Source organism: Mustela putorius, unplaced genomic scaffold (genome assembly GCF_011764305.1).
Source record: "Mustela putorius furo isolate JIRA1106 unplaced genomic scaffold, ASM1176430v1.1 tig00001059_pilon_pilon_pilon, whole genome shotgun sequence".
NCBI classification, from domain to species: Eukaryota; Metazoa; Chordata; class Mammalia; order Carnivora; family Mustelidae; genus Mustela; species Mustela putorius.
This window is the reverse complement of record NW_025421553.1, coordinates 2,959,917-2,973,100: the sequence shown is the minus strand read 5'-3', so window position 1 is coordinate 2,973,100 and position 13,184 is coordinate 2,959,917. Positions and strand designations below refer to the sequence as shown.

The following is a 13,184-nucleotide window of genomic DNA, read 5'->3' as shown; positions in this document are numbered from 1 at the left end:
AGCCACCCGAGAAGAAACAAACATGAAGCAAGCAAACAGCAAACTATGTCATAATCAATCTGCATAGGGCCCTTATGAAAGATACAAAGATTAATTTCCTTTTTTTTTTTTTAAGTTTTTTATTTAAGTAATCCCTACACCCAACATGGGGCTTGAACTCATGGCCCCGTGGCACGCTTTTCCAACTGAGCCAGCGAGGCACCCCTAAAGGGAGTAATTTCTCTAAAAAGTAAGGAATTAGGAAACAAAACAGGCAGCCACCAAACCAGAATAGGTGGACGAGAAAAACACATAGCAGAAAAGGCAGCTGACAACACAAAATCAATGTACTTGTTAACCTCTCCACCGGATAAAACCAAAAACAGAATGAGTGACCTGAAACAGAGCGCAGGGAAATTAATTCAGAACACAGCACAGGGAGCTAAAGAGATACAAACTATGTATGTGTCACTGGAGCCACAAATGGCCCACCGAGGGCCCAACGTACTTGTAAAAGAGTTCCAGAGGAAGACAATGCAGGGAGTGACGGAGAAACAGTATCTGAGAAGAGATGTGCTTTCCAGAAGTGGAGGCAGACCCGAGTCCTAACACTGAGGCATCACCCTGAGTTCTAACAGGTGGCAGGGTGTCGAGACCTACAAGCTCTTTGATGCACCCTCCATCAAGGGGTCGAGTCCCAGACCCCTCCCCTTGCCTGCGCCTGGCCTGGAGGGCTGCTTCTAAGGAACAGACAGCAGCAGAAGCCATACTTCAGAGCCTCCGAGGCCAAGTTAGACCAGGAGAATCTGTTTTGCCTGCTCCCTCTAGAGATGCTGGCTCTTACAAGCCGGCCACTCCACCGTGAGGAGGCCCGGGCCACCTAGAGAAGAGGCCCACAGGAGTTTCTGACCAACAGTACCTGCTGAGGTCCCAGAAGACAGCCAGCCTCCCCCCATGTCTTGAAGGACGCCTTCAAGAGGACTCTGGCCTCGCCACTGTCTGACTGTAACCACATCTGAGCCCAGGTGAGCTGGGCTGCCAGCTGCACAGTTCTGGGGAGCTATGGACTTCCAGATAGGAATAAGTCATTGTTTTTAGGTCTTTTAAGTTCAGGGTGGTTTGTTATGCCGCTAAAGCTACTTGGAAAATGAGGATGCAAATGTTATTGCATATGTAGCAACACTGTAAGGCACATGTAGGGGAAAAAGGAATAAAGAGATCATCTTCAAGCTGGTGGGAGGCAGAGCCACCTTAGGTTCTGAGAGCAAGCATGTGGTCTGTTCCATTCACTGCTGTGTTGCCAGCACCTTGAACACAGGATCAGTCTCATTGTGTAATTTGCTGAATGTAATGGAAGAAAAAAAAAAAAACCTCCAAAGACTAAGAATGATCGCCCTAAAATTTAATACCTAGCTCAACTACTGTGGTAGACCAAACCATGGCTCCCAGAGATGTCCACATTGTAGCCTTAGAAAATAGTGAATCTGTAACTTTCCATGGCAGAAGGAAACGTGCAGAAAAGATGGAAGAGCCTTGACAGGGGAAGATTATCCCTGATTATCTGGCAGATGCCAGCCACGGGAGGCATCCTGGAAGGAGAGGCAGTTAGAGAGGGAAGTCCATGGCTGGCCTCGAAGCTGGAGGACACAGTGCGAGTCAAGGAGTGTGGGCTGCAGCGTGGCACTACTCTGCTGTTAGGGAGTAAGATGCACTTTGGATTTCTAACCTTCAGGGCGGTGAGATCCCCGGTCCGTGCTCTTTGCAGCCAAGCTTGTGACAGATCATCACAGCAGCAACAGGAAGCTATGCAGCCGTCATGCCAGGCATGGGCAAAAACAAGGACATTCTCCAAAATCAGGAGTTTGCCCTGCGTGGACCTCTACTGAAAGGACTCTTTAAGGATGCACGCTTCCTGGTGCCAGGAAATTAAACCCAGAAAGAGAACCCTCTGGAAGAGATCTTGGTACGCACAGGAGCTGGCCAAGAAGTAGAGACAGAAGGAACCTTCTTCTTATGCTGCCCATGAGGGCAGGGACTGGCAAGGTGTTCTGCAAAGCCAGCCTGTAATGGTTAGTCCAAGGAGGACGCGCCCCAGGACTCACTGCTAGACACGTACTGCAGGGGAAATCCCACCTGGTCCCAGAGGGGACGTGGGCAAGGGCCCATGTGCCATAAGGCTGTCTGTGGCAGTGGGAAGTCTTGTTGTCCGGCTCGGCCCACATGGTGGGGACCCAACACACTATGAGTACATCGGGCCCGATGGGATACACAGCAATCTGGGCAGATCCAGAGTACTGAGTGAGAGAGAGGCGCCTACGGCACAACAACATGTACGTGAATTAAAAGCAAGACACAAAACACTGTGTATAAAGACATATGCAAAGTGGGGAAAGGGAATGGGATATAAAAGGAGTAAAAAAAAAAATAAAGTGAGGGACCTTTCACTGAGTGTGCTTCTGACAGAGGAACGTTGTTGGCTTATCTCTCTGCCCTCGCAGGCCCAAATAAAAGCCAATGAATGACAGAAAGTAAATACAAAGATGAGAGATCAGGAACCTACGAGATCAGGGGAGCCAGACGGCAAGATGCTGGTGATGAAGTTTCTGGAACCGGAGCTGGCACCCAGTGGGGTGGGCGCAGGGGAGGGTTTCCCAAGCGGGGGGGTAGGTCTACCAAAAAAGGGAGCCCCGGACAAGTGTAAGATGGGTCAGCTGCTGGACACTTCCATCTCCCAGGACAGCTGTAGGGATGCAGACAAGACGACTGCGGGATGGATGAAGTCATCTGTGAATGTGGTTCACAGACGGGTGACACGCAGGAATGAAAGGCAGCCCGGGAGTCCTGGGCAGGATTAGAAACACGGTCACCTGCTGGAGGGGTCCACTCACCTTATGATGTGCAGCCGTGTTCGTGGGAGGTGAGGGGAGCCTGTCATTTCAAGCTCTTATGTTGTAGTTCATAATTTCACTGTTTGTTTCGGCCCTGCAGAGGGGCAGAACCAGCAGGCCATAAAAACTCTCCTCGACGGGGTCTGTGCAGTTGGGCCCTTCTGCTTCTCAGAGAACAGCCTCCTCCAAGTCCAGATTTTGCTAAGAACGGCTCTCTTCCTCAAGGTTTTATCTCACTGGGGCACCTGAGTGGCTCAGTGGGTTAAAGCCTCTGCCTTCGGCTCAGGTCATGGTTCCGGGGTCCTGGGATCGAGCCCCGCATCGGGCTCTCTGCTCCGTGGGGAGCCTGCTTCCTCCTCTCTCTCTGCCTGCCTCTCTGCCTACTTGTGATCTCTGTCTGTCAAATAAATAAATAAAATCTTAAAAAAAAAAAGATTTTATCACATTTTATTTTTGTTGTCATTGTTGATATTAAGACATTTTTCCTTTTTTTAAATTGTTTTCTATTATGTTGATTTTATAAGACTTTTTCTTGGAACCCTCGGACAAATGAGGAATCAGAATTTATTTACAGAAAGGATACATTTGTTCCTATGAATCTCTCATTTTTACATTATATTTCAGGAAACGTTGTATTTTCATTGGTCAGGGCAATTTTGTGCAGGCTGAAACAGAAGAGGAAGGGGAGACCACAGAACAGAAGAAGGGAAACAAACCCAAAAGCATTTCCATTTTCTGAAGATGTGCTAGGTGCACTGTTTTCTCTTTTGTTCTACAGACCACTGAAGAACCTGGATCGGATCATCAAAATGGCCGCCAACAGGGAAAAGGTCAGTTTGGGCTGCCTTTCTCATTCTTACTAGCTTTCCAACAAAGGGCTCTCAAGAAAGTAGTTGAGTCCATCAGTCTCCCTTTGAACAGCCTGACCTGGGATTTCAGAGCAGGGGCTGGAGAAGAGAGGCCAGGGATGGAGAAGCAAACACCGGTGCCCTCAGAAGAGCGTGTTACCTCACACTTTCCGTGACACAAATGTGTAGGACTCCCTTTTAGAGTCCCTGGAATGGTTTCCAAAGAGGACATGAAAAGACTCATAGTTCTGTGGGATCTCTGCCTCGGATCCCACACTTCACCCCTCCTTAGACCATAGGAGGAAGGGTGATAGGTTTTACCAGTGACACTCTGTTGGGCTCAGATCAAGAGAAATACACATACAGGTCACTTATCCTCTATGAAACAAACTCCTTTTGCCTTCGCATACTGTTGTCTTACCATGCTAACAAAACTGGCCTGTCGAAGCCCAAGGATTCTGGTGCCCATGTTACCATAACAGAGGATGGTTTACTAACTTCGAGCCTGTGTGGAGGCAGGTGACAGAATGAGAAGAAGAGGGAAGAGGACCAAGGAAAAGCATCTGGACAGTAGGACAATGAAATTGCATCCCATAAGAAGGCTACCAGGGCCCAGTTTTGGCACCGGCGTGGACTAGGACCAGATTATCAAACTTCTGTGGGTCTCCGTTTTCTCATCTTTAAGAAGGGTTTAATACTAGCAGCGGTCTTGTAGGATTCTGGAACACAGGAAACGAGACGTGCCTACATCCTTGCTTGTCACAAGCAAACGCTCAAAGTTTAGGCTTTAAATCCTGCTTTGCCGTCAGAGGATCTGTTTTTAGTCTGAGAGGGGTAATGTTTACTCTGAAAATGTTCAGAGAATGTAATACTATCAATATGAGCAGGTTTTTAAAATTAAGCTATCAGGATTGCATTGAGGGGAGGAAAAAACAAAAAAAGAGAAAAGATCACAGTGGCTAAGTGGCACCTTGAAAAGCTCTTTTCCTCTCCCAGATGCGCATGGGGAGTTACACACCATGCCAGCCAATGCCTCCTTGCCTCTGGGGGCCTCCGGGTGCCCATGTCCTGCTGGGTTCTAGGACAATCACATCCTTCTCTGCCATTCTTCCTCTCGCTCCTGTGACCCCCCAAGAGCGGACAGAGCAGGGCAGGCTCTTTACAGCAAGTGGCTCCTGCCCAGAGACAGGGCTCATCCCCACCACACTGTGGCCCAGGAAGAGCAGTCCAGCTGCGAGGAAAAGGTGCCAGAAAAATTGAGGTCCTCTCTTTGATTCGCCCTGCAGGAGCAGAGGTGAAGACGCCCAGAGAGGCTCTTGGCCCACGTCCAGTGGGTGACTGAGGGATCGTTCTCTTTCCTCTCCTCGAGCGCTTGCCAGGATCAAGACGAGCAGAAGCGTGCCAGGGTCCTGCGCCCCATTCCTTGATTCGGTGGCTCATGGAAGGGCCTGGGCACATATCCTCCAGAAGAGTTTTCAATGATTCCGACACGCGCACGGAGAGCCACCGCCAGATGGAGGGGCAGACAGCCCATTTCTCTGGCACCCTGATTCACGTCCAAGTCTATCTGGCGTCAAGCTCAAAGCAAACAAACCAGCTGAGTTAGGAACATTTTCTGCTCCGCAAATATCCACGTGCTCCTTCACATTTCTCAGTCCCTCTGTGGTTGCGGGGAGCATCTGTCCGGTTCTGGCCAATGGACGGTGAGTGGGGTGGGTCCCATCAAGGGACGTTTTAGATGATGGGTGACATCAGCCTGCCCCGCCCAGGGACTACACGGAGCAGAGCTCTGTGCTATTCTGTGTGCTCGTATCCCCACACCTGTGCAGAACATGCCGTGCAAGCGAGAAATTCCAGGGTGCCACGCCACTGGAATCAAGGGAGCTCATTTGTCACGGCTGGGTAGCCTATTCTCATCTTGGCTAACGGATCAGCTACACCAGAGAAGAGTCACCTGAGACCCCCAAAATAGCAGCTGGGAGGAGAGCCCTGGAGACAGACCCCACTCCTCTCTGCTCCCTCCTTTGTGGCCAGATTAGGGCTAGGAGTGTTATCACAGGTGGTCTTTCTCGCTTTCTTCCTCTCTTTCCAAACTGTTTATGAATGTAAGCTGAGCTAATACCAGCCATGTCTTTTTCTTATAAAGAAATGCCTAGGGGCGCCTAGGTGGCTCAGTGGGTTAAGCCTCTGCCTTCGGCTCAGGTCATGATCCCAGAGTCCTGGGATCGAACCCCACGTCGGGCTCTCTGCTCCGCGGGGAGCCTGCTTCCTCCTCTATCTCTGCCTGCCACTCTGCCTACTTGTGATCTCTGTCTGTCAAATGAATAAATAAATAAATCGTTAAAAAAAAAAGGTATAAAAAAAAAAAACACATTCATTTAAAAAATAAAATCAGGGTCGCCTGGGTGGCTCTGCCAGGTAAGTGCCTGCCTTCAGCTCAAGTCAGGATCCCACAGTCGTGGGATCGAGCCCCACGTTGGGTTCTCTGCTCAGTGGGGAGTCTGCTTCTCCCTCTTCTTCTCCCTCTGTGCGTGCACTCTTTCTCAAATAAGTAAATAAAATCTTAAAAAAAAAAAAAATCAGAACACTGTGGAAAATTCTGAGTAGCCTCTGACAGACACTCCCAGGTACTTGCTTCCCCTCCTCACCATAACTATTTTGAGATTTTTTTTTACATTGTTCTGGTCTATTTTAAATACATGCACACATAGCCAATGTAAATTTATACACATACAAATTCATAGTAAATATAAAGTACCATTTTGCAGCCCTGCATTTTCCACATCCAGACACTGTGGTCAAGAAAAGCATCATGGAGGGGGAGGCAGAACGGAAAGAGCTCAGATGGGACTCAAAGCCAAGGAAGGCAAATCGGAGATGAATCTTTATTTAACCTACATAAGGTCACAACAATTTCACTTCCAGAAATATCTCCACTGTTACCGGTTTTCAGTTAAAAATATCAAAGAGAGACTGACTTAGCATATGACAGGAGACAGTTCAGACCAAGTAAGTGGCTGCTTCAGAGACAGACCGTGCTCGGGACACGTCAGTGTGACAGTAGAAATCTCATTTCCTGGTAGAGGTGGGTAGCCTCCTAGTGAATAGATATTATAAATGAATGAATGAGTAGAAAAAACTACACAGTAAAACACACAGGGGCTTCTAAGAGGCCCCTTGGCTTAATTTGGATTCTCCTTTCCAGCTTCTTTAAACGTGACCACTGATGGGATGAGTGCCCTTGGAGATAATACTGAAAGCGGAATTGGCGTGTGGAACCAGTTCTGTATTTAGAAACTGACACCAATGGGATTTAGAACTAATGGCTCCAGGGGGAGGGCCTTGAGGTCATAGAAGAGGATGCTCTGTAAATGGCCCTGGTTGGTGAGTTCATGGGACACACGCCTGACCTGTGTGTTGCATACTTGACAGAGCTGCACAGCCCTGGACTGTTGCATTCTCCTGGATCTCTAGGAGAAGGACAGGGCAGACACCGTGCAGCCCCAGCCTGCTTATCAGAAGCACAAACCTAAAAGCAGCCTACCCGATCTCAGCCTCATCTTACTGAAGCAGAAGGGGCTGGAAACCGAGTTCAGCCGCATGGCCAATAAGTCAATCAATGATGCCTACATTGTGAAACTCCAATAAAAACTCTGGATACTGAAGTTTGAGTGAGCTTCCCTGGTTGGCAATACTCTTGTGCTGCCTGAAGAGGAGGTAACATCATCCAGGGTTCTACCTGGAGAAGACAACAGGAATGTCTGCCTTTGGACCCCTTCCAGAGCTGTGCCTCCTTATTTTGGCTGCTTCTGAGTATTTGTTATAATAAAACTACAACCTTTGGGACGCCTGGGTGGCTCAGTTGGTTAAGCAGCTGCCTTCGGCTCAGGTCATGATCCCGGCGTCCTGGGATCGAGTCCCACATCGGGCTCCTTGCTCTGCAGGGAGCCTGCTTCTCTCTCTGACTCTGGCTGCCACTCTGTCTGCCTGTGCTCACTCTTGCTCTCTCTCTCTGACTAAATAAATAAAATCTTAAAAAAAAAATAATAAAACTACAACCTTAAATTAAAAAAAAAAAAAAAAAAAGACGGCCCAAAGGAATATATGACAGGATTGTTACTTTGAAATGCTTCAGCGTTCATGGTCCTCAGAGAGTACAATGTGTGAAGGAAATTTCTCTCTTTTTACCTCCTCCTTTCCCAGCTTCCCCTTTCTTCCTTCCTAAAGGTGACATTACCAGGGATTTGGGGCTACTTCCTATTTAGTAAGATGGGGTTAAGGTAGAGGAAATGGGCACTGTAGCATTCTAGAAATTTACTTGTCCTGTTTCCTGGCCAAGGAGCCACATTAAAAAATCTGGAGCTGAGTTCTCGTTTATATTTTAAAAGATTTTAGCTGAACTGGGGGATTGCATTTGTATTACATGGGTCCTACAAACACAGAACAATGAAATCCCTTCATAAAAGTAACACCACAGTTAGGTTTGGAAAAAACCGACTTATCACTAGTGGAAATACTGCTCCCTTCTCCTGCCCCAGACAAGTCAATTAACTAACACTAAGGGTTGTTAAGACATGGGGAGGGAAAGCAGAAGAAGCAGAGAGGGAAAAATTTGAGATTTGAGTGACTTTTATTTAGTTCAAGACAGTGTGTCCTCTAGTCTCTTGAACTGACTGTGGTGATGGCCAGAGACTCAAAGCAGAAGTCAGATCCCAAGGATGAAAGAAGCCCAGAAGAAGCTGAAGAAATTCATTTCCAGATACGCTGAAAATACCTAGGTGGGATGTGTACACAGAACAAACTCCCACCATCACCCTAGGCCATGAATTTGCAGAACACTTCGAAGAATTTGTACAAAATCTCAGAAGGAACTTGTGTGGCCTAATTTTGATTCAAGGCTATGACTCAGTGGGTTACAGAACCATGAGCTTGTGGTCACAGATTTACCAAAAACTTTACCAGACTATGATTTACTCAACTACCTGAGGAAAGCACTGATCATTTTTGCTACTTGGCAGTCGACCTAAACTACTAGGTAAGAGATGAAAACAATGTAAAGAAGCTGGACCTACTATCCAGTGTCCCTCCTGTGGACTGTACAGGTGTCCTCTGTGCTCTACCCTCCCTACAGCACTGGAACAACCTGTTGACCTGCCTGTCTCCCCAACATTCTTCTGGCCAAGGACTGTGTCCTGCTTATCACTGCAACCTCTCTACCCGGCACAGAGGAGACAGCCAATCATATTTGTGAAACGAATCAATGAATGAAGAGCCGAGTGCTTCCTTTCTAGGGTAATTAATTCTACCTTGCCTAAATTAAGCCCACTTCTTTAAGTGTGAGGAAATGAGTGGCTATATTACCGAGCATGCAGAAATAAATGATCATCTCATTTAATAATGAGCTGGGGCCAATAATAAAAATTGTCTGCCTGTTGCTCCTTAGTTACTGCTCTGCCAAGTAGCCCAATCTGTTAACTGACATTAAAGATCTAATTTAATTAAATCTTGAGCAAGGGTTAGAAAACCTACTGAGAGCACTTTGTTTAATTACAGGCGAGGGGGGCAAGCACCAATCCTATTGATCTGGTCAGTTCGAATTCTATACAGTGAATGTGGGTAATGGAAAAAAAAAAAAAAAGTGGCCCTAGTTGCTTTTCAGGGAACTCTGATGAACTGTGAATTCAGACCTGCTCTAAAACCAGCAAGGGCCATCAAGCCACGTATCACGTGGTTTCACAGAGATGGAAATGAAACCGTTCCTCCGTCATTCCAAAGAGCGACACATAATGAAGAACAGAAGAAAATGAACAACAAGAGACAGATTCCTCCTCAGGGAAATGAAATATACTGGGTGGTGGTGGGTGGAAAGAAGCCAACACTGAAAGTCTAGTAAACTGGCATTCAGAGGCAGTTAGCAAATTTCACGAGACCCGCAACTAGTTCTGAAATGCAGGAAAATGAGCCATGGGTTGGTGTCCACACTCCTGAGGACATTTCCAGTCGAGGAAGAGACACAAGTTCCTCAACAGTTTATGATGTGGATGTAATGGAAATCCAGATGATCTAAAACCATATTAATTACAAAACTTAAAAGGAGTTAAGTGTGATCAGAATGAAGGTTGTCTGAGTGCTTTAGGAGCATTAACTGATTTTCCTGCCTTCGATACCATTCTTATTCCCACTTTAAGGCAGAAGTCAGCTGAGGTGCAGAGAGGTTAGTAACTTGCTCAAGGCTCACAGTGATCTGGAAGGTCAAGCTGTGACCCCAGGTACATCGTAACAGTACCACCACCTTGTACTGTTCTTAATGCTGACCTCCAGAGTTGGAGAACATTCTTGGACAGAAGGGAAACTGGCTTTTCATCCTTTGCTTGTCCCCATGCAGGGCTATCTTCTACATTAGTAACTCAAGTTGAGCGGAGGACATTTATTCTAAACCACAATGTGCAATTACGACTAAGACCAGCATTTCCTTCATGAAATGTGCACCATCAGAATGTGCACACTAATAGCAAGCATGCCAAATTAGGGCATTAGTCATAACAATCAGGGAGTGTAACCCAGGAAATTCCAGGCGGAGTGGGCCTCAGCCCTAAGTACATTTCATCAGCTTGCCCAGATAAAGTCTTTGCTGACTAGGATGATTTACACCTGCTGATGCCAGGCTGGAGAAAGGCATTCCGTACAGCTGGGGGCTGAAAACCAGGTCAGGCACGTGAGTTCAGACAAAATCATGCTCTGATAGGAGAGGTGCGAATGCTGGCCTTTTAACTATGACATTAGCCACAAATGAGGGTAAGAGTTGGTAATGTTCAAAATGGTCATTTCTTCCATATTCATGCATAATGGCAACCAAGAAAACTTGTGTGTGCATTTAGACTGGTGTACAGAGGCTGACCTTATGGTCTTTAAAAGTAAGGAAGCGGGACACCTGGGTGGCTCAGTGAGTTAAAGCCTCTGCCTTCAGCTTAGGTCATGATCTCAGCATTGTGGGATGGAGCCCCGCATCGGGCTCTCTGCTCAGCAGGGAACCTGCTTCCCTTCCTCTCTCTCTGCCTGCCTCTCTGCCTACTTGTGATCTCTGTCTGTCAAATAAATAAGTAAAATCTTAAAAAAAAAAAAAAAAAAAAAAAAAAGTAAGGGAGCAAGAGCGATGGTGAAGGATGAGGGGTCTAGTAGATGTCCTTTCCCCTCTAAGCTGGCTTTATCTGTGTGTAGTACGGCCACTCAGAACAACTGGAAAGCAAGCTGCTAATACCGCCAAGACTGAGAAAGAGTAAAGCCAGTCTAGTCATTCAAAGTGAATTTCAGAGGGTATGTTTCTGACTGAAGAACTCATTGCTCTACTCCAGACTAATCACAGAATCAAATTCACAGAGAAACAAAGAGGTACTTGTGGGTTCCCGAGAAAAACAAAAAAACAACAAAAAAACCTCCGTCTTTAGAAAACAGAGGGCTCTAACAACTCTCCCAAACATGACTCCGCTGAAATATCAGCTCCTCTTGCAATGGGTGTATGTCCTAGGCAAGTAGCTCTGGAAGCGGCTGCAGGCCACAGAACCATTTGGTACGTTGGGGTGATGGCCAGGAACGACACACGTGTACATACATATACACACACATACACGCATATGTGTCCATAACCTTCCTACATGCCCCAGAGGAGAGGGCATTTCACATTAGACTCACTGCAGGTGACAGCAGGTACCATAAATTTAGAGAAAACTTTATAGAAGGAACTGCAGAGGGGAAAAGTCTATATATTTCTGTGAATTATAAAATATTATTGGTCTATCTTAAAAGAAGTACACTCTAATTGAGCTTGGGGAACACATGCATATCCTGGAGAAACGTGTGAGAATCACTGCGCTGACAGAATTTTACCATCCACTTAGACTTGTGATTCCAGACAAGAGTGGTTTTCTTTTGTTTTTTTGTTTTTTTTAAATCTTACCTGCACATCTCAGTGCTTTCAAACTACTCCCCTCTGGAGAATGACTTCTTGATTAGAAAGGGCAGGAGATTCCCAAGACTATGAACGCCACAAAACTCTTGGGGTTGCCCTTGACTCTATATGCTTGTTTGTCTTCCAGCCCCATAGCCCGAGGGGGAAGGCCTGGCCATGTTGGACTTGGCGCGCTCACCCGCCTTCGGAGCCGGTCCCGCTCCTCCCGGATGGCGTTCATGGTGGCCTTGGTCCTGTTCAGCTCCTCCTCTTTGCTGCACAGCATGGCGGTCAGGCTCTCATTCTCTTCCCTCAACCCGGCCAGCTCCTTCTCCCAACGAGACCGCTCTTCTGCCAGGTTGGGATACAGGTCCCGGCCAAGTACTCCTTCAATCTCCTCGACTGTCTGGAAAACACAAAAACAAGTCCAGTGGGTTCTCTGGGACAAGGGAGAGGATAAAAAAAATAGGCAGGACAGGGAGCAAGTGTCAACAGGGGAATGGCTTCTATGATCCTTTCAATGCTAATGGTAGCCATGACTACCCCCAAATCACCCTCTCCCCGTTTTCAGAGAAGGCTCTGTCACTCGCCTGGGCCACAGTCTGTGTCTCTTAACAGTCCCCAGAATGCGAACAACCTAGTTCCTATATGGTATGTTTGTCTATCTGTGGATCTAACGGCCACATCCACACAAATGCTTGAGTCCTCAGTCCATGTTCTAGAGTTGGTAAACACATAGAAGCAGACAGAAAGCCCATTAGTGGGCTTCATAGTGCAAGTGTGACGTTGCAAACAAGCATAGAAAAACTAGCTTGAGGTTTCCCAAATTATAGGTCTCCCATGTTTGCAACTCCGAGATGGCAGAAGTCACATCGCCATTTCCAGCTTTCGGTGTCATATCAGAATTCAGAGGGTGTGAATGAGGTTCAGTCCCAAGATGTAAAAGACAAAAATAAACCTCAGTGACACAGAAAAGACGAAGCTCATTGTGGATGCTTCTAAGACAGCAGGGATTTCATTAATTAATAAAACAGATATGAGCTAAAAAGAATAGACTCTTAATAGTACTTGGAGAGATTTTTACAAATTCACTTAAAATGTAGTATTAATGGAGAAGAGACAAGCATAAAATTAGGGGAAAAAAAGGAAGAAGTAATTCTGCTTGGTTTCAGAAACTATTCGTTCACATCTGCTGCCCTTTGGCATAGAAGGCATAAGCCAAGTGATATGGGAAAAAGAGGGAGGAGTACCATGCAGGGCAGAAGGCAGATGTGAAGAGATGGGAGGAGAAACAGGTGGTCTCAAAAATGTAAAAATGTGAGGGGGTTACACCGTTGGATGCCCGAATTGGTTCCACGATGAAAATGTTAGCCAAGTCTTGCCGCCACTTTCCACATATGGGGCCTCATCCTTCCCCTCAGATCTGAAGCTCTTCTCCTCAGCCCTGCTCCAGGCCCACTCTGTTCCTTGCTGGCTGGCAGAAACCCTTGACCTCCTCTCGCTGAGGGGGCTGAGGCAGGACTC

At 46.9% G+C, this 13,184-nt stretch overlaps 1 protein-coding gene across 4 annotated transcripts in view; it reads right to left on the bottom strand.

Annotated features, from left to right (window-relative positions):
* The window catches only part of MCC (MCC regulator of WNT signaling pathway), a 433,071-nt gene that overhangs the window by 57,046 nt on the left and 362,841 nt on the right, over positions 1–13,184 (bottom strand). For all 4 annotated transcript variants that reach the window (XM_045087128.1, XM_045087129.1, XM_045087131.1 and 1 more), the window contains one exon: positions 11,860–12,066. In XM_045087128.1, the coding sequence (XP_044943063.1) occupies positions 11,860–12,066 (207 nt within the window). The remainder of the gene's footprint in view (positions 1–11,859; positions 12,067–13,184) is intronic.